The sequence below is a fragment of the Neovison vison genome, chromosome 4 (assembly GCF_020171115.1).
Source record: "Neovison vison isolate M4711 chromosome 4, ASM_NN_V1, whole genome shotgun sequence".
NCBI lineage: Eukaryota > Metazoa > Chordata > Mammalia > Carnivora > Mustelidae > Neogale > Neogale vison.
The window spans coordinates 73,225,267-73,249,826 of NC_058094.1; the positions used below are offsets into that span (position 1 = coordinate 73,225,267).

At 40.1% G+C, this 24,560-nt stretch overlaps 1 protein-coding gene across 1 annotated transcript in view; it reads left to right on the forward strand.

Annotated features, from left to right (window-relative positions):
• The window catches only part of ASPH (aspartate beta-hydroxylase), a 219,291-nt gene that overhangs the window by 65,567 nt on the left and 129,164 nt on the right, over positions 1 to 24,560 (forward strand). The window contains exons 4-13 of the mRNA XM_044245543.1: positions 348 to 440; positions 3,159 to 3,233; positions 7,413 to 7,541; positions 11,173 to 11,205; positions 12,167 to 12,223; positions 12,709 to 12,759; positions 13,251 to 13,283; positions 16,621 to 16,659; positions 17,051 to 17,086; positions 20,902 to 20,946. Coding sequence (XP_044101478.1) covers positions 348 to 440; positions 3,159 to 3,233; positions 7,413 to 7,541; positions 11,173 to 11,205; positions 12,167 to 12,223; positions 12,709 to 12,759; positions 13,251 to 13,283; positions 16,621 to 16,659; positions 17,051 to 17,086; positions 20,902 to 20,946 — 591 coding nt within the window. The remainder of the gene's footprint in view (positions 1 to 347; positions 441 to 3,158; positions 3,234 to 7,412; positions 7,542 to 11,172; positions 11,206 to 12,166; positions 12,224 to 12,708; positions 12,760 to 13,250; positions 13,284 to 16,620; positions 16,660 to 17,050; positions 17,087 to 20,901; positions 20,947 to 24,560) is intronic.

Here is a 24,560-nt window from a genome sequence, read left to right on the forward strand (position 1 = left end):
TTTTGAACATGGGGAGCTTGAACTCATATTGAACTTCTTTTGGCAAATATAGACCGGATTATTTTAGAGATCCATGAGCGCTTAAGCAGGGATTTTTTGTTTTATTGTTTTTAAGTGAAAGGTTAACTTAGGTAAAGAGACCGTCAAGGCCCATGTGAGGTTAGAGATCAGTCTACCTTCCGACTTCAGATTTTAAGCACCTCTACATTCTCAGGGAGTACGAAGTCTTAAAAACTAAATTACTTGCACTGTTGATGAAGTGTTCGAGAATGTTGTTTCTCCTGGCTTAATATGTCAAAAAAAGGAAAGAAAAAAAACTCAAGTTAACTTTGTGAATAAAAATGCAGGCCTTAAAGAAAGATCTGCTTCAAAGCCAACAGTCTCACCGGAAGAAGCTGAGCCATACCCGTGGCTGGAGGATCAGGTTCCCGAGGACTCAGGTAAGCTCTCCTCCACCTCCGACCAGATGTGCTTCCGGCTGCCGGCTGTGCCGCCGGCTGTTTCCAGAAGGCTGCTTTATCCATAATTTGTGTGACGATGTTTACGGGAATATGATGTATTTTTTTCTCCTTCTCTTCTGAGATTTTGGAGTAAACTTAATGTTTTCTGGTAAAAATTTACACAGGATAATTTTAATTTGGGGGAATCAAGAATCCAAGGCACAGACGCGCAGTTAGGAACACCATGAACTAAATGCCGGGCTTCTCCGGTTCCAGAACTTCTTGCAGTGAAAACACAGTCAGACATGCTGTGTACACAAGTGTCGTCATTGACTGTTCCATGATCTAATGGAGGCCTGCTGGGCTCCCAGTCTTTCTAATAGGAGGGTCCCCTTTTCTCCATCAGAGACTTCCCAGACCCCCACGTAATGCTGTGGAGGCCCGTTTTACATCCACATGAATTCATAGATAAACTCAGATATTTAGTCACCCAAGGGCCTGTGACCCACAGAAGGAAAATTCCTAAAGTCTGTGAATAAATTATTGGCAAATGAAATTCAAATCTATTACTCTCATTTCCTGTTTGTGCTGTGCTATGTATTGCAAAGTGCAATTTAATTTGCTGCGCATCTTCCCTTTACCTTATCATTCTCCCAAATTTGGTTTCATTTTGCCACCTATTGGAAGTGTTTGGTATGACACTACATATTTACTGGCAACTCCAGTACTCTAATTTTATTATCACTGTATGAATATTTGATTTTCTTTTCTCCCTTTTAAGATCACTGTGCTGCTCTGATGTTTTTATTTGTTCAAAACATAATCCTGGAATTTACTCTCTCCCTCCCAATCCTTTAGAATACCAAACTCAAGCAAAAGAGCTACTTTAAAAAAAAAAAGTCTTATAATTAAAGGTGTATTTGGATTTAGCATCTCCATTGCACTAAATGTTACGTTGCACTAAATAAACTTATAATTTAAAAATCTTTTTCAAAGGTAATAACTCATTCTGAAATGTGCCATTTGTTTCTGTTCTCCTTTTTAAAAATTTTTCTTAATACTACTCTACCTTTAACTGATAACTTATCCTTCTGAATCCATCAGTTTATTATCAACTCATATCCTTTCAACTTCTTTGCAATGTTTGGTTTAGTTTAAATGTTGCCTTTCAGCCTTTCTACTATCTAGATTTTTGACTTCTTTCTTTTCTCTATCTGTCCTACAAACCCAGATACATACCTTTCATTACAACCCAGTAAAGTAAACCCTCTCTTGGTCCCTACAGAACTTTGTCTCTGCCCTCCAGTCCCCGGCCCTGTAGTAGCCAAATTTTTGAAACAAGAATCTACAATAGCTTTCTTCACCTTATGTTCCACCCAGTTTTTAACTCACTACAGTCTAGCTTCTGCCTGTACTAACCCTCCCCAGAGGAAAGGAGGAACATCACAGAATCATGGAAGGTTGAAACAGCATGGTGGACTCCCCAAGTTCAAAGCCAGGGCTAGTAGCAGGTGATTCTGGAGAGGCATGGGAGCAGGTCTTGATTGTGGAGGTCTTCTGTTCTTTTCTGAGGAGCTTAGATTTCACTCTGTTCGGGCAGAGGGAGCTATTAGAGGGTTAAGCGAAGGAGCAGAGTGCCATCCACTCTAGTTACTAATATTAGATTCTCTGTGGATGGTGCTGTCAGCACTCGTGAAACTAGGAATTGGTTAGGAAGCTGTCATGGGCATTGTGAGAGCCGAGGAGGGAAGAACAGAGATTGGCAGGCTCTTCTGTAATTATATGCAAATACATATAAACGTGGTTTGTGCCATATAACCATCTGCAAAAATAGAAGGTACTTTCCGTGCTTCAGGAATGGTTTGGTAATGTGATTAGGCTAACAGGCTCTTAAACTTTTTCCTACCTGAAGCAGTTCAAAGGAGTCTTACTCTGTTTTTGTCATCAAGGATTAACACGTCAGGGTAACCAACTGATGTCATTGGCATTGCTTCCTGTGACAGCATACATGATACTGAGTCTAGCGCTACTTCAATTTACTGAACATGGATGTTTGTTAAAGAAAATTTATCACAGTGTCACTATCATTATAGCTTCTTCTTTGTTGCGCCACATTTCAACAAACCCGGTAATCCGATAAGCAGCACAGTGTTGTCCCGATGTCGTTAACTGATAGTGTTGACTTTTGTAATTTATATCTCTTTCAATCCAGCGGGATCTGGCAGATGGGCTTCTCCAAAGCAGAAAGGATTGCCAGTTTTCATGTGGGATCTTCTCAGTCCTGACCCTCTCAGTCCTCACACCAGCCAGGGGGCCCTTTCTCCTGTCAGGGAAGACAGTGACTGGTCATGCCCTTTCGTGTATATTGGCCTCATCTTCCACATTTTAATCTTTGTTTCCCAGTACTTCCGTCCTGAAAGCTTTGCCCATCCCTTTTTCTTTATTCTATCATGACTGTGAATTTTGTTAATTAGAAAACATGTAATTTTGCTCTGTGAGATGTTTGCTAAACATTTATATATTCTGTCAAAATAAAACCAATCTTAAATATTTACTGTGTTTGCCAACTTACAAAAAGGTCACAAACGAATATGAAAAGGTAGCATAGTTGATGAACCAAATGTATTCACTGAAATGTGTGTACCTGGATGTCATGTTTCATGCTCTTCATTAATACTAGATATTTTTCTACTTAGTTATGTTTTGTAATCATTTTAGGACCTCGGAATGTTGAAGATGAAGTAGAAGAACAAATTCAGCCCCTTCTCCATGAGTCAGTCTACACAGAACATGGTATGAATTAAAACCCATTTTCTCATGCATTGCTTGCTCAAATAGTGGTTAATTACATGAAGTGACTTTGACATGATTTTTAAATTTAAGTCATAACTGGGTGGTTTTTTAATATTGGAGACAGGTATTTCTGAGAGAGCACTGGTCTCATTTTATCTTGGGCCTTAATGCTAAGGAACTTATTATTATTACATAGGTTTAATAAAGAAATGGTAGGAATAAATAAGAAGAAATGAGTTAAGACCAATGATACATCAAGAACAGATGGCAAGAACAGGGAAGAGGAAAGTAGAACACAACCAGGCAGGCTGTAATGGGCTCTCGGGCTGCTGTTGGCAGCCAGACCTGCTGCACACTTGGGTGGTCGCCAGAGCAAAAAGTACATCGGTCCTATTACCAGGGAGGAAATGAACATGCTATCTACATAGAGAATATAAAACATTTTCCCAAATCTTACATCTAAAGCATTTTTTACATGCAGTTCTGTACAGAGAATATTAAATTACACTTTAGAAACCCACGCTTTAAGATTTTATGAGCCTGTTTCTTGAAACACCCCTTGATAAAAGCAGAGCGGATAACCCCAAGATGTAACTCACAAAGGGATTTTGAAGAAGGCAGAGCACATGGTAGCCTGATATGCCTAATGGTTTGATGTCTGCTGAAGAGAGTCCTAAAGGAAAAAATTATGTTTCTTAAAAACAACTGGGGCTCTCTATCATTGAAATTGCTTTAGCAGGCGTGCTAAACCATCTTCCTCAGTCCTGGGTGTTTGGATGTTATGTGTAAAACATCCTGTCCGTCTCTGTCTGTGCCCACTGGGGAGACTGTCTGCAGCTGAGCTGGGGGTTTTTGCCATTGGCTCTCTGGGGTCTAGGAGCCCGTGTCTGTGCATTACTGGCTTTTCTACTCAGCCAGGAGAGCTACTGCTTCTGAGCGTGTGTCTGCCCCTCTGGGCAAGCCCGGGCTTTCCCTTCCTACATCTTTGGTTCAACTCTAACCTAACACAAGGATGATGCAGTCTAAATAAATCAGGGATTTCGGTATGATGAGGACAGTGCTGTAACAGTGAACTGTAATGGCTCTGTATGGGCCTTGCATAGACGTTGGCATTAGCAAAGGCTTCCCCAAAGAGGTGATTTTCTGACTTAATAGCTGAAGGACTTAATAGGTGAAGGTCGTGCTTTGCCAGGTGGGTGTTGTTCGTGGAGGGTCCCAAGCAAAAGGCCCAGAGGAAAAGAGGATCCGAGGGTAGTTCAGGGTGGCCGGCCAGTGGAGTACCTAGGTGGAGAGTGATTGGCAAAGGGTGTTTGTACTTGATTCACAGAGGAATCGGAGCCCCTGGAGGGCACTAGGAAGCACTGTGCCCTCTGTCTGCCTGTGAACAGGAGCAGAGGAAGCGTGCTGCGGGAGAAGGAGATGGGGGCCCTACTGGTGATCTGAATGGGTCAGGATGGTCGATCGAACCAAAGTTAGCCAAGGTGGGGAGAGAGAAGCGTGGGACGATATGGTAGACTTTTGGATGGGTGGGTGTAGGAAGCCAGACAGAAGGGGGAGGAATCAAGTCTAGCATGCCTGGGTTTCTGGCCGCAAGCCTTCCTCTTGGACTTACTCTCTTCTTTACTTAGAAATTCACAGAGGCCATGGATTTAAATGTAATTTGTGTTGCTTCCGAGTATATATCTGCAGCCCTATGTCCTCTGAGCTCCTGGCTTATCCAACTGTCTGTTGATCTCCATTTGCATGTATTTTTATGGGCATCTCAGACTCAAAATGGACTTAAACACAATTCTCGATTCCTTTGCATTTCAAAGCTCTCCCCCACCCCCTAAAATTTTACTTTTATTCTACTCTTTTATATTTAGTCATGGTCTGACCCCTACTTAGTAGCTTAAGCTAAAAACTGGGGAGTTTTCCTTATTTTTCTCTCTCCTCCTGTTGCCTCATACGGGACCGATGGGCAAGTCCTGCCAGCTTGGCCTCCAGAATGCATCTGGACCGCAGTGTGGCAGCATCACTGTCCCCTTCTATATGATGGCTACAGAGGCGTCCAGTTGGGTCTGTGTTTGATATGCCTGTTCTTTTTCTTTTTCTCCTCTCAGTCAGTTTCCTCCAGTGCAGATGCTCTCTTTTCCTTGTGATTGCCAAGTTTGTCTGCCTCAGGCCCTTCGTACCTGCTCTTTCTCTGGCTGGTGTGTGTGTGTTTTCCGGTCGAAACATGGCCTCCCTGAGTACCATCTCTGTCGTAGACTCTGGCCGCATGTTCTGCACTTCATCGTCATGTTTCAGGGCCTGTGGCTATCATGTACTAGCTGTATGGCTTTAGCGAGTTCCTCAAGGTCCTTGTCCTTCAAAGGGGGATGATAGTACCTACTTCCTAGGGTTACTGTAATGGCCGAAGAGGGCGTGGCAGTGCCTCAGATGTAGTCAGCCTTCAGGGAACTGTTCTACTGTGCTGTCACTGACGGAGCAAGGGAGACTCAGATAAAGCATGACGTTCGGTTCCTTTCCCTACTGAAAACAGGGACTTTTCCATTAAGTAGCGGTGGCCAAGAATTAAAACCTGCTCATGTGAAAACCATGAAGTTGCCCTGGATAACATAAGAGTAAGGAAAAAAGAATATGGAAGACGGAGTGTGGTAAAATCAGGGACAGGAGTTAGAATTGGTGATTGGTTTGCCGATTAGCTGAAAACCTGAAATGAGGAGAAACAATGTAGCAGGCTGTGACTGAAAGACAGAAAACAAATAAATAGTGTGGCCATAAATGGGCCCACACAGTTCAGTACCAGCAGAGGACATTGCTACGCCATACTAAAGGTGAGGGAAGGAAGCCTTCCTGCAGTGTTTGAGGAGAGTTCAGTGGCAGCAGAAATAGCAATAACCTGATGATAATGATGATGATGACGATGACAAGAATAACATAAGAACAGTAACACCTAAGTGGTTACTGTGGTCTAGGGAGTTGTCCAAGTGCTTTAAATCTCACAACAATGCTATAAGTAGGGAGTCCTATTATTTCCTTTTTTTTTTTTTTTAAGATTTTTAAGATATTTATTGGACAGAGATTGCAAGTAGGCAGAGAGGCAGGCAGAGAGAGGAGGAAGCAGACTCCCCGTGGAGCAGAGAGCCCGATGCAGGACTTGATCCCAGGACCCTGGGATCATGACCTGGGCCGAAGGCAGAGGCTTTTAACCCACTGAGCCACCCAGGCGCCCTACTATTTCCTTTCTATGGGAGAAAATTCTTTGGCACAAAGTAGTTATGTAACTTCTCTGGGGTGTCGCAGCTGATGTGGAAAAACTAGATCTGGAGCCACACACTGGAGACCCCACACTCCTGAGCCCCTTATGGCCCTGTGAACATAGCTAAGTCGCTTGTGTTGCTTGGCTGGAGTGTTATGTATAAGACATACTCTGCTTGAAGCCACGTCAGGTTACTGCTGGGAGAGTTTCTTACACCACGATGACAGGCTAAACCATATCGCAGCGGGATAAGTAGCTTATCCAGCATCTACACAAAAAAAAGGAGAACAGCTCAGGATATCATAAAAGTTCTCTCAGAAGAGAAGAATAGGCATTTCTGTGTAACTTACAGGCTCCACATAGCAACCGTTAGATGCAAAGTGTAGCACATGTGACCTCATGCAGATGACCTAGCATACAGCTGACAGGGGTGTTTGGCCGTTCTTTGCAACAGAGCATTTTAGAGAGTTACTTAAGATTGGTATGTGGAGTTTTAGACCAGTTCTCAATGAGCAGTCCCAAGGTGATCTTCTCTCTAACCTGGTGATAATTGAAGAGGCAAATACATTAGCAGTTAGGAATTCCTTTATTCATTCCTTAAATACTTACTGAGCATTTCTTATGGCTAAGCAAGACCCTGGGTGCTGGGCGTACATAGTAAGTAAATATATGAGGTCCCCATGCTTGGTGAGTTCATGTTCTAGTGAGAGAAGGCCTTTGCCCCCTTCAGGTGGACTAGCACTTGACCAGAGTGAGGACAGAGGCTCAGAGGAGGCAACAGTATGTGCGATGGCCCAGATGAGGGGCAGGGAGTGCCCGGCAGCAGGAGCGGGTATGTGGCAGCCCTTCGGAAGGGGCTTACGCGTCTGTGTTAGCTGCTGCCTCTGGGCCCTTGGTGTGGACTCGTGTGACTTTGTTCGTTGTGACCATTCAAGGAGACGATGATGTGCAACAAGAAGAGGCTGAACAAGCAAGAGAACCACAACTGGAAGATGATGATTTCCTTGTAGGAAGTGATGCTGATGATAGATTTGAGCCCTTGGAGACCAGAACATTTCACGAAGGTAGGAAATGTCTTTTGGTTTCAGAATAAAACCCAGCAGTCACTTTGTAATTATGATTATTGAAGTCTTTCTTAAATACCTTTAAAACCAAAATTTAATTTTTATCTGAAGTTTCTTTTTAAGTGGAAGCTGGGAAGTCCAATTAAAACTAATTTTTTCCCTAAAATAAATAGAAATCTTGATTTTGATTTAAAGCACTTTTAAAAAAAAGATTTATTTATTTATTTGACAGACAGAGATCACAAGTAGGCAGAGAGGCAGGCAGAGAGGGGTGGGGGGAAGCAGGCTCCCTGCTGAGCAGAGATCCCGATGTGGGGCTCAATCTTAGGACCTCGGGATCATGACCTGAGCTGAAGACAGAGGTTTTAACCCACTGAGCCACCCAGGTGCCCCTCAAAGCACTTTTTTAAGGAAACTGTCAGAATATATAAAGTCTTTATAAAAATAGAAGGTAAGTGAAATGCTTTAGTACATTGCTTCTACTGTGCCTTTCTTCCTGGAGTGCCATGTATCAGAAGAAATTCAGAAAATTGATGAAATATTTTATTTGGCAGTCTGTCACAAACTCTTGTTCTAATATGAACTCCATAGTCATAGTTTATAGAACACAGTTCTTAGCTTCTATGCCAGGCATTGACATTTTTCTTGGAAATAGCTAAAGGGTCAGTATTTTAGGCTTTGCAAACTATATGGCCTTTATTGAAACTACTCAGTTCTGCTGTCAATAGTGCAGAAGTAGCCTTAAATAATACCTACGTATTAGGTATATGTAGGTATAGGGATATGTATGGCCATGTTTCAGGAAAACTTTATGTACAGAAATCCTAGTTTGCTGATATCTGTTCTGTATCAGTGTCTTCCATTAAATGTTGGTTATTTAAAAATCCATTGAGTAGTTTACCTTGGATCATCTGCAGAAGGCAAGTTAGAGGTATAGTTATTCACTGTTGACCTATAGAGAGAAGGAATTTCTCTGATGAAGAAAACTTTTTTTCATACATTTTGTGTTCTGCTATGTTTTAATGTGACACTACCAGGAGTATTTATTTGAAGCCTTATTAAATAAGCACACATGCTTTGTTCTTATGGTATCTATTCTCCGATCTTTTTTAAGGTGGCCCTTAAGACTTTAATGAGCTATTGAAAGATCCTTTTTTAACTTTTTAATTAATTTATTTTTAAAGTAAGCTCTCTCCCCAATGTGGGGCTTTAACTCATGACCCTGAGATCAAGAGTCACGTGCTCTACCCACTGAGCCAGCCAGGTGCCCTGAAAGATTTTAATCCATAGGTTGTACTCTGATTGATTAGTGATGTTTTATTTAGAAAATAGAAGCATATAAATGACATATTTGTGTGTATATAATTTTATACCTAAAGTGAATACTACTGAAACATAGTTTGAGATGAGACTTTCATTTCTAAAGAGTAAAACTAAAGAAAAATGTTGAGAGCATCCACACAAAATCAACCATCGAGTCCATTATGTTCCACCATATAATAATCATTGGAGTCTATGGTTAACTTGCATCAGGACCCATGCAACAACATAGCCCCACATGCTGCAGAGGATCTGGATAAGAGGTGGCTGGCAGGGTTTAAGGATTAGCTAAGCCTAAATCAAGTTCAGGCAAGTAGACAGGCAGAGAAACAAGCAGTAAATGAAATCCATAGCACCCATGATGGCAGGAAGGTTCAGAGTAATAAGGTCTTGGATTCAGAGAGGGAATTTCTTATGAATATGGGCCATGTAAGAGGTACTTGACATCCCTACAAATATTTTTCAACGTTGGATGCAATTAAGATTGCCTAGAGAGCTTTTAAAAGAATGCTTTCAGTGAACCAGAATGTTTCAGGGGGCGGCCTCTAGAATGGACCTTTGTGCCGGCTCCCCGGGTTCTATCACAGTGCAGCCGCGGTTCAGCAGGAGCATGGCCAGGCTGTTGATTTCTGCACATGCCTCCCCTTGTGTTCTAGTCTGCTGGGTGTGGACAGGCTAAGGTGTGCACCTCGATCCTCACAGCCCCAGGGGAATCAGGTGAAGGCATAGCACCTGTACGGGCTAAACATTGAGTGGAGAAGTAGCCTGGTCACAGTAAAATTGGTAAATGGTTGTTAAGACCTTTATTTAAAGCACAAAGGAGTAATGAAAAAGTAAAGTGTATCTCCTTTTCACAATATGTAGTTTATTGGAAAACTAAAAGCAAGAAACTCTTGATATATGAATGAATATATTAAAAAAAAACTTACATTCATGCTTATTGTTGAGAGCAGGAAATACACTTTTCCATACAAATCATGTTCTCACCAATGGTTTGGTTTCCATACCAAACTACAAAATTATATATAATGCATAATTTTCTATGAGAAATGTACACTCAAAATGATTCTGAGCTTGTATGTGAGTTCACCTGCATTGTGCATTGACAATAGGCATTTCTAGACCAGCTTTAGAACTTGAGAACTTTGGGGCACCTGGGTGGTATAAGACTCTTGGATTTGGCTCAGATCGTTATCTCAGGGTTGTGATCTGGGTCATGAGATCAAGCCCCATGTTGGCTCCATGCTCAGCACGGAGTCTGCTCTAGACTCTCTCTCCCTCTTCCTCTGCCCCTTCCCACTTGCTCTCTCTTCCTCTTTTTCCTTCTTTCTCTCAAACAAGTAAATAAATCTTAAAAAAACAAAAAACAAAACTTTAGACCTTTAGTTATCATGTATGTTATAGTTTCTCTGGGAAAAAAAAAAATGTTTCTAATTTCTAAGTAAGGGATGCCGATTAAATGATTTCCACATTTTCCTGGTATCTCTTGCTCCCTCCTGTCTTCAGCCAAGCTGGGTCAGGAAGATTGACAGTTACTCAGAATTTTGGTATCTTAGGTACTGCTTACATAACACATTTCAGTTAAGACTCTCAAATAACTTGAAACTTAATGAATTGGCTATTTTTTGAGGTTAGGAGTTATAGATTGGGGGTAGGAAGAAATACTTCTAAAAAGTTTACAAATTGAGAATACCTTACTTTCTGATGTCGTCTTTAATTGGGACATAGATTCAATGTGAACTTAAAAGTTGTTTATTGGTAGTCTTCAGAAATTAAAAATACTCTTAATTCAGGTAGTTGTTAAATTAACAAGGTTCAGTGGAGTAGTGAGAATCCTGTGGCTGCAGCCTTTTGCTCTTGGGGGTCTGCGGGTTCAATTATGAACCTATTTACCTTTCAGCTCCCCGTCTTAGAAAGTCTCCTCTGTCTCTCCTTGTGTTCCCATCTGTAGACTGTGCTTTTGCTCTAGACAATAGGACACCATGGTAGAATGTGAAGTAGACCACGACAGCCCCTTTTCCAGGTCCAGCCCTGTCACTGGGTTTCCCTGTTCAAATCATCCTCTCGTTAGTCCAGGCTCTGGTGGCATTGAGTGGGTCGAAAAGAATGAGGCATTTCTAAGTGTAGTTCTAGTAGAAGATAAAGTGTTGAGCAAAACAGTTCATGGATATTTTTTTTATGTTTTATTTTAATAATTATTTGCTTTCAAAATAAAATCAATGACAAGCATAGATTCAGGATCTAAATCTACAGTATATATGCACACAACTTGATGAAAGTAGTAATATTGATTTGGTGTTATTCTTTTCAGAAACTGAAGATAGTTACCCTGTAGAAGAGACAGGTGAGATTTAAACTTAATACTATTTTTTAATTAGAATGAGTCTCTTCTTATAAAGATCATCGTGAGAGAAAACATTATCTATGGTTATCTATTAATATATTTTATGTCATAAAATATATAGAATATAGTCAATTATTATATATAACTTAGATATATTATGTCATAATTTCATCTATATGTTTCTTTGTGAATATAGTTTTTGTGCTTTTGAAGTCTACTCCTGAAGATAAATACACTGTAATGGGATGGCTAGGCCAAGAGATACAGTAGAAGTACATGTTTGTAGTCTTAAATTACAAAAAAGAAAAGTCAAAATTGTGTATTGTAGCTAGTCACGCATCCCCAGAAGATATGGCCACACTGGAGATGGACATGTCATCTCTCAGTCAGCCTGGGTTGGCCAGTTTTTCTTCCAGTGCTAGAATAGATCCCTTTCTTTGTGCTTGAGGACCCCATGATATCCTTGGCTGGCACGGAGGACCTATATCGCTTCAACAAATGCTAGAATTGTATTGCGATCTGGGAGTACTCAGGTACTGGGTCCAAGGGTAAGGGGCTGGGGTGCGTGTGCCCTTCCTCAGGCACGCTCTGCAGCAGGTGCTTGCTGAGTGGACGGGAGGAGGGCTCCCCTGCCTCGCCGTCTCTGGTCTCTCTCTCTCTGTCTCTGTCTCATTAGTCGTTGGCTGAATATAGTTGAATTTGTATAATCTAAGTGAGACTATAGCCTCACCAGTTCAGTTTGTGGCTCAGTTATAAACTCACTGATGATGGGGACTGTCTCATTCATCTTTGTGTTCGGCATTTCCCAAACTGAGTGCCTGGGTGACTATAAATGTGAGCATCATTATGATTTGTTTTTACATTTCTTTCACTCCTGATATTATGCTTTTCCTATTTTGTGTATCAAGTGCAATCCTTTTTGAGATAGATTTGTAATTTCTAATCGCTTCTTAACTTACAGCTTCACAGGTTTATAATCCGGATATGGAAGAGATGATGTATGAGCAGGACAATCCAGGTTTGTGATATGTTTCGGTTTAAGGCGCTGGCCAAGGCCATTCTACCCCAGGGTTAATGATTCACTCAGATTCGACAGAGTCCTCTTTACAATACTCACAGTCCTTTTTTGGTTGCCCAGACATTTATAGAAATTCCTGAATATAGTTTAATATTACATGGAGGAATGAGGAAAAAAGGAGATGTATTTTTCAAACCACCATTGGGACTTGGCCCTTTGTAGATAGGATGCTGGGAAGGCAGTTCGGGATTGACGAGGCGGAGTGCTGTACTGGAGTCTCACCGGTTCTGTTCCTTCCTGTCTTTGTGACTGAGAGAGCACATTATGCACCTTTATTCAGCTTAAATTTTATTGAATGGTAATGATAATATCTATCTCACCCACTGGTGAAAATTGGAATTAATTTGTAAATACTTCAGAATGGCATCTAGTAATGTATTTGGTTTTTTCATGTTTGACAAAGGTGTGTGTGTTTTTCCTTTTAGATTCCATGGAGCCAGTTGTGGGTGATGATGAAAGAAGGTACCATGAAGCAGGTACTGAATGAATATTTTCATTCGACTGTAAACATTACTCAAGGCTTTATGGTTGTAATGCTATGTTAAAGTGATTTTTCTTTCAAGGGAGTCAGAGAAGGAATCCTAACACCTAATACAAGTCTTTTTGCTTTGTAACAAGATCTGATTATGGAAAGAGTATCAGGCTTTCATATTTTAGTTCATCTACACTGGCACCATGACAATACAGGATATTAATCCTTAATGCTACTTTTGCATATCTTACTTTATGCCAGTTTGAAGAATTTTTGTGAAAATAATTTACTTGTCTAGTGTTTTTACTGTGTCTAGTGTTTTGGGGGCAGAGGCACCTATCACTGACCGCAGACACTGATATTTAAGAGAACAGAATTCTGTATTTGAGATTAAGCTGTGGGTTTTTTTTTTTGTTTTTTTTTTGTTTGTTTTTTTAGCTAAGCGGTTGCATAGAATGACCCGTTTAATACTGAGTTTTATTATCTTTTTTGCAGATGACCTTACATACCAAGACTATGATGAGCCAGGTTTGAAAATGCTTCTCAAACTTAAGCCATCTACTTGTTTTAAGACTACTCATAGTTTTTAGAGTTATAGAGGGTAGTGTTTTAAGCTTCAAATACCGTAATTTATAATCTCCAAATGAATGGGAGTTTTCAAAGAATTTACTTGGGGATATTGGTTACCTTCCCCATTGGTTTGGCCATTGACTAAGTAATTTCTTAAACTCTTTTCAAGTTGCCTTCAGAAGCAGCTAAAAATTATTCATGAAAACGTATCTCATTACTTTATAGTCTTAGCTTTCTTTCGACTAACATAATGTCTGATGCATAGAAAACTGGTGAAAGTTGAACTACTCTAGTTTCTTCTACAGAATAATCCCACTCTTAAAGGAGATGGGTCTACTAGCATAAAGAAAGGTACAAAAGAATTTCACTGCAGGCTTAAAAGTGGTATAAACAAAAGAGTTTGGGCATGTTTTTGGCATGAGTGGCACTAGATTCAGATTTGGGCATTTATATTTTCAGTTTGTTGCCAAAGCACTCCCCAGCCTGTTTTATTAAACTCCACAAAGTAGATTCTATTTTTTGCGACTTCCGGGATGAAAGAAATAAGGTTCGGAGAATGTAAGTGATTTGCATAAGATAATATGACTAAGAAATGATAAAGCCAATGGTATATCATTTTTATTCTGCCACCTTCATAGGATGACTCTGTAGAAGGAACAGAGTCAGCTGAGCATAACTTCGTGTGTGAAGCAAGAAGGACGGAGAAATGTATAGTGCTTGAGTCAGAGAGGACTTTACAGGCTGATGGTATGGGGGCTTGACATTCAAATAGGAGCAATATGGAGTCCCTACTCTCAAGAAATATATGGTCTCATGACAGTTGGTGGTTCTCAATTGAAGAAAATTAGGACTGGCTGTGTATAAACCTGATATGCTAATTTATTAAGCACATGTATTTAAGATTTAAGGCCCTACGAAGATGACCAGTCACAGTGGCTATCTCTAATGGAGTATGAATGATGCAATTGGAAGCATCCTGCATTCTTTAAGAATTTTAAGAATTAGTTTCTTTAAGAATTTTAATTTTAATTAAATTTCAATAAATTTTAATAAAATTTAATTAATAATTATTTAATTTAAGAATTAGATTCTTGGGGCGCCTGGGTGGCTCAGTGGTTTAAGCCTCTGCCTTCAGCTCGGGTCATGATCTCAGGGTCCTGGGATCAAGCCCCACATCGGGCTCTCTGCTCAGCAGGGAGCCTGCTTCCCCCTCTCTCTCTGCCTGCCTTTCTGCCTACTTGTGATCTCTCTCTGTCTATCAAGTAAATAAATAAAAATCTTAAAAAAAAAAAGAATTAGATTCTTTAAGAATTAGTTCTTTAAGAACTAATATTTTTATAAGAAATTAAATAACTTGGCCAGTATGATTGGATCTAGATTTTCTTTTCAGTTTCAAATTTAAAGGAGAGAATAGAAATTTGGAAATAAAAGTTGTATGTAGAGATGAGATACTTTTCTCATTTCTGCCACTCATTATAGTGTTTGTCTAAATGTGCTAGGAAGAACATGTTTGGGAGGCACTTTGCAGACTAGATCCAGAGAACCTTAAAATCAAACTGGAAAGAAGTGTAAAATTAGATACTGTGTTTAAAAAGATGTTATAAAAATAAGTGTGTATTCATAGGCAGAGAATCCGAATAAGCACAGTTTAACATGTTAAAAAAGAGTAATAAAGTAGGACCTAAGGGGTCATCAAGATTTGAGGTGTAGCTGGGGCAGAGAGCAAGGTGCCTTTGATGGATGTGGTGCTTTTCCCCTAAGGCAGAACTGGAAAACAGGAAAGGGCCAAGAGGCTGTGAGTCCAGTCTGTACACGTTGACAGTGTCTGTCGTGACATCCAGGGGGATATGTAATAACCTAGTTGGTGGTGCCTGGATCTCAGCTGAGAACTCGCATTCGTGGCTGTGAGTTTGGGAGTGGTGAGTCTGTACAAGATAATCGAAGCCAAAGTCTGAGATCACTTATGGAGGGAGGACAGTGTAGGGGTATGGGAGGCTCTGTGGCTGGCCTTCGAGGAAAGCCAACATTTTGTGCCTGGTAGATCTAAGACAGGTGAAGAAGAAGATTGAGAAGGAGAAGGGAAGAAATGAAAGGAGAACACAGTCACACTGAAGTGTTTAAGGGAGGAGCTGCTGGGAGTTCTAACTCGGTGAGGTGGAGCTTGTCCATTAGATGGAATGAGGTGGTCTCTGAGGAGTCTTGGCAGGGGTGAGTCAGGGCCACAAGCAGATGGCAGTGTTTGGGGAAGGAAGTGAGGGGTGAGATAGCAAATGTGAATGACACTCTGAAGAAATGAGATTGTGAAATGGAGGGGAGAGTTAGGGCAAGGGGAAGTAGGCTCAGGAAAGGGCTTGTTTTCTTTAAGTTGGTAGAGTCTTGAGCAGGCTTAAATACAACAGAGTTCAAAGTGACAGCGAGCAAAAACATGCTGCTCCTCTCTCTTACCAGTACCACCAGAAGGACAGAAGATAACGGATTAAAATTGTCCCTTACTCTACCCAGCACTGAGAATTAGTATCTGAAATATAGTAGTTGCTCAAAAAATTTTCTTTATTAAATGATTATAAAGAATACACTGATAACTCTGGTAAGAAAATAAGAAAGCTCGCTCGACGTGAACCAGAAAATTTGAGGCATTTTGGAGAATGGAAAAAGCTGGGATTGGGTTGACCAAGAAAGATGTGTGACCCAGCTGAGCCCAAAAGAAGAGACCAGAGCCTCCTTTGCAGCAAAGCAGAGAGCCCTGAGCCCCGTGCAACTAAACAAGAGAAATCGGGCAGTGGGTTCATGGCCTGCCAGCTGAACCCTCACTCTGAGGGGCTGGCACTGGGAATGTTTGCCTCGAGGCGGAAGATCAGAGAGTTGTTACCTAAACAAACAGAGAGTCTGCCTGGTGAAAGCCCAGAATCCTCCCCCACAGACATGAAAGATAGAAAAGGGAAATTCAGTGCCGCCAGGAACTAAACAGATTTTGGATCCTGGTAACCAGTAATTGGGGAAGAACCTTAATTTCTCCCCTTTTACATGAAGAAAGCATTTGTAAAATGGGAGAAATTAAGGTTCTTCCCCATCTCCTATGGCTAAAAGGTGGCCGACCTGGACTTTGAATCTGTGTTTTGACTCCACACCAGACTCTTTCCTATCCTGCTCTATAGCCTGCCACTTGCCAGTGACTAAGTCCCAGGGGTTCAAGGATGAATTAGACATTTTCTCTGCTCATAAAATCATACAGGGAATGTTGTGTCACAGTGAGTTATGTAGCCCTAAAGGATTATTTTTTGTGTGTATTTTCTAGTATACGAACCATCGGAAAATGAAGGTCTAGAAAGTTCAGGTAAGCTTTTTCTCTAAATGGGTGTTTCCTGTGAGCCAGCCCCCCCCCCTTGTATTTATTAAAACTCAGATAACTTGTGGGACAAAGACAGATGTAGGCAGAAATCCAAGATATTTTCCAGTCTCCAAGGAGGTAATTGCATATTGTCAATATATTCTTTCCCTTGTACTTATGTTGCGAGTTTTATGTCATTAGGGATGATGTCAGCCTATTTGAAGTATACTTTGAATATAATTTAGGAATTAAAGTTGATATGCTAATTTAAAGAGTTATGAGTCTCCATAAGAAGGCCCTAGTCTAAAAAGAGCCAAATTTAGTTACCTTAGTAGAGATAAGTTAATTTAGGAATCTAGTGTGAGTTAATGTAAAATGTGTTTGGTATTTTTTTTAGATAATGCTGTAGAAGATTCAAACACAATTTTAGAAGGTAAGTTAATTTTATAGAGATAGTTTTACTTTTTGTATGAAAATTATGTTCACACATTCAGCAGATATGTATTGGACACTTTGGTGTCTGTAGGATGCTTGGAGCTAGGAGGGAGAGCGTGAAGACAGTGGCTAGGATTTCTGGTTTCCTTGGGGTCGGCATTCTCGTGGTCAGACATGATGAAGTAACTACAGATTATGAAAAGTGCAATAACATAAAACCAGGATAGTCCAATAGCAAATAACTGGTTATAGCAAGGCTCTGCAGCGAGGGTGGTTTTGTCAGACAGGGTTAGCCTTGGGCAGGGATGGGTTGAAAGTTGGGTTCTTTATGTTGTGGTTCAGCTGGACAGACTATTTTTGAAAGTGAAGGGATTGTTCCAAAACAGTTGCTGCCTATATTACATGGTGGTGCTTCTACAGCATGTAGAGTTACCGAGATCCTAACGGCCTGCCGTGTTCTTTCACATATGTTATTTTGGTTGTTCCTCACAGTGGACACTGAAAAGGTAGAGCAATTTATTGCAGGTTTTTGTTTTGTTTTGGTTTTGTTTTGTTTTGTTTTGTTTTGTTTTGTTTTATGGCTAAGCTGGTATTCAACCCAGACTTGGGGCCTACAGTGGACTCTGGGGTCCATGGGCTTTAACGGCAGGAAGTTGCCACAGGGAACAAGTAATATGGCATTTGCACTTTGTATTACTCTTAGAATTCATTGCTGAGCCACTCATTGTCAGTTTTCAGGTTAAATGTTGTTGCTTCTGAGCTTGGTTAGGCAGAATATTTAAAAGTACAGTTGAGTGAAATGGGAGAAGATGGGGAGGAGTGGGGGAATGTGGGGATCCCATAATTGCCCTTATTTTCCACTTAGCTGCTGACAGAGACTCTTCCACAGCTGCTGTGACTACTGCACACACGCAAATTCATCTCCACGTAGCAGACTGGATAGTGTTCATATTTTCTCCTACCTCCTGTGACTCAGTTGTCTTTGAATAATATAGCCAAGTCTGTTTTTTTATTCAGTCTGAGTCAGAAAAGGGAAACCCCCCCATCCCTAGGAAGAACTTTATCCAACCCATCCCACATATATTGTTTTATATAAGAGGCGGAATGTTACAATATGCATCTTGGCCCTGCCTTTCCTGTGTTTGAAGTAGTTTTTCCAAAGACTTTTCCAAAGTCACCATTATATCCTCTACAGGCATTTTGATAAGCCAGTAGAGGATATAGTGGAGACTGCTAAGAAAATTCTTTTTGCAGGGCAGTGGACTGTGTGCTGTTAGCCCTCTCTGTAGTTTCTGTGCTTCTGTGTTTGGAACCTGAGTGGTCGGTGAGAAGGGACTCATCATCTTCATGTGCCCTCTAACCTTCTCTTGCCCACTGTTCCTTGACTTGGCTCAGTGTATCAAAATATAGTTGGATTCCTATACCAGCAATGACAGTGTCATCATTGACACTTCCTTCATCTTTGTAGCTAATCAATCCCAAGTATTGCTGAATGGGCTTCCAAAACATTTCTCAAATCCCTTCTTTCCTCTGTGGCTCTGGTGATCTAGTTCAGCCCTCATCACCTTCCTGGACAGCAGGGTTAGCCTTCTGGCCCATCTTCTCAACTAGATACTTGTCCCCTTCAAATCCACCTGTCATGATACCATTAGGGTGATCTATTCAAAAGTAGAGGTTAGGCTGTATCAGCCCTGTGCCTAAACCCTCTTTACCGCCCCATCTGTGTCAGGAAGGTTACTTTCTGTTATAGGCAACAGAAAACTAAACTTGAATTGGTTTAAGCGTTAAAGATTCAGGTGACCAATCAGTTGTGAACTTGGAAGACCTAGTGAGGAATTTGAATTATAGTCCAGGTGCAGTTGGAATCTGGGAAAAATACTTCAATGAAGTATGGCATAATTCGACTTATTTTAAGGAATTACTTTCACTCCTAATTAGAAAATGGATTAGATGGGGGCAAGAATGGAGGCAGGGACCACCCTGTAAGGAAATGTTTGGGTGCCAATCCAGGAAGTGATCATGGTGGCCTGGAGTAATGTCGTGGCTGTGAAAATGGAGGGGCAAGTTTTGAATTTGAGATATATTTTTGAATTATAACTGATGGACCTTTCTGATGGTTGTGAAGTAAAGAGAAATAAAGGGAGACTTTGGTTTGGTTTGAATAACTATCAAATGATGGGGCTGTTTACCAACTGTGGGATGGTGGCGAAAGTAGGATCTAGAGTAAACTGGTTTAGGGGAGAAAACCAAGGCTCCATATTAGATTTTTAAGTTTGGGAGTGATGCAGGATTCCCAGCTGGAGGTATTAAATAGGGGGTTGGGTGTGCCAATGATATGAGCTAGATGGGTGAGACCTGAGACTGATGTGTTTGGGAGCCATCATCATGAAGGTGGGAGTAGAAATCTATACTGAAGTGGGTTTAAAAAGTCCTGGAGTAAAGAAAATCAGTCTGTGCTGATATAATAAGTTTACTGTTCCCTTTTAAAAAATCCTCCCATTATATCATTGCCAAAATAAATTTCAGGTGAGTCTGTTAAATGTACACTTTTTCAGAATAAAATTAAATTGAAATTTTGAATTTCAGATTGAAAATTTGTTTTATCTTGAAATAATAATAAGGCTTTCTCAGTATAACATCAGTGATGGAAATAATAATGTGATTAATACTTTATGATGCACACAAGTTTTTCAGACCTAAAATGACAAATAAAAGACATTCTGAGAAAAAAATTGGTAAGGCTGATACAGTACTAGTAGTTCTCTAACTTACTAAGAATGAGATCAGTAGGCAAACCTTAACAAGCCGTTCATAACAGAGAAACCTAGTTGTTCATAGCACTGCCACTAAAACAACGAAATATGCTAGAATATTCATTGTGATTAGTGGGAATAGGTGAATTTTTCTTCCCTTTTTCCTTTTATGTAAAAAATATTTCCAAATCTTCCATTTGGGTATGTATTATTCTTAAAATTAGAAGCAAATTAATTTAAGAAGAAAAATGGTTAAATAGCTGCATAAATATATGAGTTTTAGAAAATGCTATAAAAATTCTTCCTTTTGACCTAAGTCTGTTCCAAGTCTTCAGGAGCAAAAGGAAAACTGATGTAATCTTATCTCTAGATTAAGGTAATGTTCAATGGGTTGTTAGATATGAAGATCTTAAAATGTGATATAATTTGATAGATGGAATCAGATCAGTATATTATTATACCATTATTTGATAAGGTCTATATGCAGTCTCTTTAGCTGCAAATGGATTGAAGTGGCCAGGGAAAAAGGCAAGATGTTTAAAAAGTCATATCCTTATTTTTGGCCGGTCTTAGAATATGTTATCTTGAAAATTATTTTTCAGAAACTTTATTAAGGATAGTAATTAACTTTTAGGACTCTCTTTCAGTTTCTGTATGTTATTTCATTCATGTTGCATTTAGGGTTGTGTATTAAAAACTTTTTTAACAAGGTATTTTAGACCTCTTTCCTCAGCTCTCTTATCAAGTCTGATGCAAAATTGTGGTGAAGACCGGGGTTTTCGTTCATATCTCTTTTGCCCAGGCAGTGAGTTTTGGTCATGGTTAGTCAGTTAGGCAGATATGGAAAGCCTGTTTTACAGCACACTTGAGAAGTATACAACATTTTGCAAAGTTATGGCTAACTCTTCTTTGTTGTAATAGTGTGAAAACCTAATGTTTTTGTCATCATTGCAGTCGTATCCCAGAAACATCTGTAAAAACCATCACTGTAACTTAAATACAATCTGTGTTTGAAACACTGGTCAGCAGTATGTAATGTATTGTCATTTTCTTATTTTAGAAGCACACATGCCCCCTGCTGAAGAACAACAGGAAGTACCACTAGGTATGACATTTTTTTTGGTTGAATCGCCCTTTCCTTTTCTGTTTTAACTTAAAATGTACTGTTGATAGTCACAGTGGCTGTAGGAAGTCAGTCTAGGAAGGGTAAAAATCCTGAGAGAAGGATTAATTGTACTTCAATTTAAAGAGAAAATTGTCTGTGTTTTGATCAGTTGAGCCAAAGTAAAGGAAAATACACATCACATTCAGTCTAGTCCCTGTTTGTTGAGCTAGGAGGTGAGGAGCAGTAATGATCAAAGTACCATGTAATTTTGGCCATTATAGATGGTGGTAGTAGTAGTTAGGTGGGCTTCCCTCCCTTTTTTAACTGATAAGCTAATTGATGATGGAATCTGATTTGCCTTAAAATGAGAGTTTAGTAGTGCATAATTTAGTGACTTGACTTTTCTAGTTCCCCATTCCCATGAGGGCATCGTAGTGCCCTGGACCTCGTTAGTACCAGAAGTCTTTGTTTCCAGCTCACTGGGTTAATCCATTTCTGCACTTTTCCCTCCCCTCTGCCACATGTCCCTCTTACAGCAGTGAATTTAGGGAATGGGTACATCATTTCAACCAAGGCCTGTGTTTTCAAATGGCATTTTAGAGATGACATTAACTCTACCTGCAACCAGAAATAACATACAAACCTCCTGTTCTCATAGTGGGAAACATGTTTTATCAAGAGGGGAGTTTCCAGTACCTCTATCCCAAGCGTATTTCCTCTTATTTCTGTGTTTTATTTCCATTTTCTTTCTTTTTGTGTCACTTAATGGTTGAATTATTGCTCCTATTTTTTAGATGCTTAATGTGAATTTTGTGGCAATGATATGCATGACTCTTTTTGAGTCTGGTAGAAATAATAACTGCCAAAACCTATTAAATAATAAATTTCAAGGAAAAAAAATAACTTTTATAATCAAAGAATATTTTTAGTTGTATACCCCAACTCATCTTTGCCTATTTCACGTTGGGATGTTTAAGTTTTGGTGATTGTTATACCACATACGTTTTTAGTCATCTGTACAAATGCTTAAAAGAACTGAGTTGTTGGTATTATAATGTGAATGAGAATGGAACTCCATGGAGAATTGGGGCTTTTACATGATGGATACCATGCAGGTGCGTGTATTTTGTGTTTAGGAAAGGTGCGCAGAGCAGGGGGAGCTGCTGATTCTATCCTGCCTTATAATTTCTTCTTTCTTGTTGAGTGGTGCTTTACAGAGGGCCTTGTTTCTGTCTTGAGGAGGCAGAGCATGTTACTGAATTAGCATTTTGATTACTGTCCAGTACTTTAAAGAAATTGTCTTATCAGCATTTTTTAAAATAATGAGTTTTTACAACATTGGCCTTTTTCTGGTTACAGTTCATATTTTTTAATATTGACCTGACTTTAGCGAAGGCATAAAAAATAATATTGTTTTCTGGCCAGAAATTTCTGTGCTTTTTTTTTACATGTTTTATAAGCTGAGTGCCAGAATTTCCTTGCAGCATAAATATAAAATACCCAGTGGTTCGGGTGCTGGAAGGAGGTGCTATTTTAGAGGAGGTATTTAACAACCGAGGCACATAAAAACAAAGATTTGCTAAATATGTGTACTCACTGAAATATGATAAGCTCCCAATAAATAAATGGTGACTGTGGCTATTTTTGTTTAGTAATTAATTAGCCTGATCTTCGAGGTGAATCAAGAGAAGTTAAATCCTGAAAGACCTGCTCAGGAAGTTGTAACCTATAATTTGGTGTCATAAAAATTGGATTAACCTGCTGCCCAGTTACAGTGTGACCTTTCCAGAAGAGACTGTGAGGCCAAGAGTTAGCAATATTTATTTTTAATGATTGCGCTTGCTTTGCTTATTTCCCATTATTTTCATAGACTTAGTTTATATTACAACCTCTTTTATTCACTGTTATAAAAGAATAATCCTTGAAACTCTGTATTCATGATCTTCATGTACAATAAGCCAACTGCTCTTTTAAGTGCTTAACAATCTGTGGGATGACAGAAACTGCAGGAACACTGATGATAGGGCCTCTCTCCCCCAACTTTGCAATGCTCCTTAACTTCCAATCTTGAAAATCTGTTTTTCAAGGGAAATGTTATTGGAGGACCTCTGCAACATGCTAGCTCTTAGTGCACTTTACTCTGGCCCTTGGGATCTTAAGTGATGATTACTTTGCCTTTCCTGATCATTCCAAGACTAGGTTATACTGTCTTAATACTGCTTATCAAAGTTCGCAATGATATATTTATTGGCATGCTCTAACTCTGCAGGGCGGGGACTGTCTTAGTTCACCATTGTATTGACCCACACCCTAGGGACAGGGAATGTGACCCTGTAGGAAGTAGCAAGCATTCTGTAGGAGTTCTTCTAAGCACATTCCATGAATTACCTCATTTAAGGTTTCTGGTTGCCTAAGAGGCTGTTAGACGTGCTGTTATCTCCATGTTACAGATGAGAAAACCGAGACACAACGAAGCTGATGTGAGAGCCGGTGGGTGGCAGAATGGACGCTGCCGCTTGCCTGTTGGCTCCAGAATTCAGACTCTGGGTCTCTGTGCTCTAGAGGACTTTTCATAAGGGAAGGCCTAACGGCTGATGAGCTCCGAGAGCTGTTCTGATGTGATCCAGACAGAGCTGTCATCTTACTCCGCATCTTTCCTTACTCTGCGTTAGTACTTCAGCTAGGACCCGGAAGTGTCGAAGATTAGGATTTATGGTGGAAAGTCAGTTGTCTGGTAGCTTGAATTTTGTCATCTTTTCTTTATATTTGTAAATTTATAAGTGCTTTGCTCTTGACAAAGTCAGTCCTGGGAATTGATCATTCTGATATTAGAAGTCGATCATTTTGAATACCAGTCTTTTATAAAAAATTGTTCTTGCAATCCAGGCTCCTAAGTGAGTTTTTACCTGTCTCCTAAAATCCAGATTTTTTTTAAAAGATTTTATTTATTTATTTGATAGAGAGAGAGAGCACACATGCCCAAGTAGGCAGAGCAGTAGGCAGAGGCAGACGGAGAAGCAGACTCACCGCTGAGCAGGGAACCCAATGTGGGACTCGATCCCAGGACCCCAGGATCATGACCTGAGCTAAAGGCGGTTGCTTAACTGACTGAGCCACCCAGGTGCCCCCAAACCCAGATTTTTTAATTGAAATCATAAAGCATGTGATTCTGGCAATATGACACAATAAATATGCACAGCACAAATTGATTCATTTATGAAGGAATCACTTTCGAAATTCATCTGAGTAAAATTTCCTGCCAAACTGTATGTTAAGGCCATTTTACTAACTGGTTCCAGTAACAATTTTTTTTCTGTCATACCATGCCAGAAAAAAAAAGAAATTAATGTTTTATGGTGATAATCATATTATTCAAGTTGGAGCTATGTAAGCATCAGTGTTTCCGTTGCTCCCATCTCTCTGAAAATGGATGTAACACTTGTAACTCATCCCATCGTGGCCTGGTCTAGCAGTGCTGATGGTTTCACTCTGCTGCACCTGTGCAAACTTTTACTCATGCCTCCCCTTGTCATCCAGCATTTCCTAACATGTCACTAAGGCACCCAGCCAGACTCGAACAATAAGACAGTGCCTGCCCCATAGCAGGTCCCAGT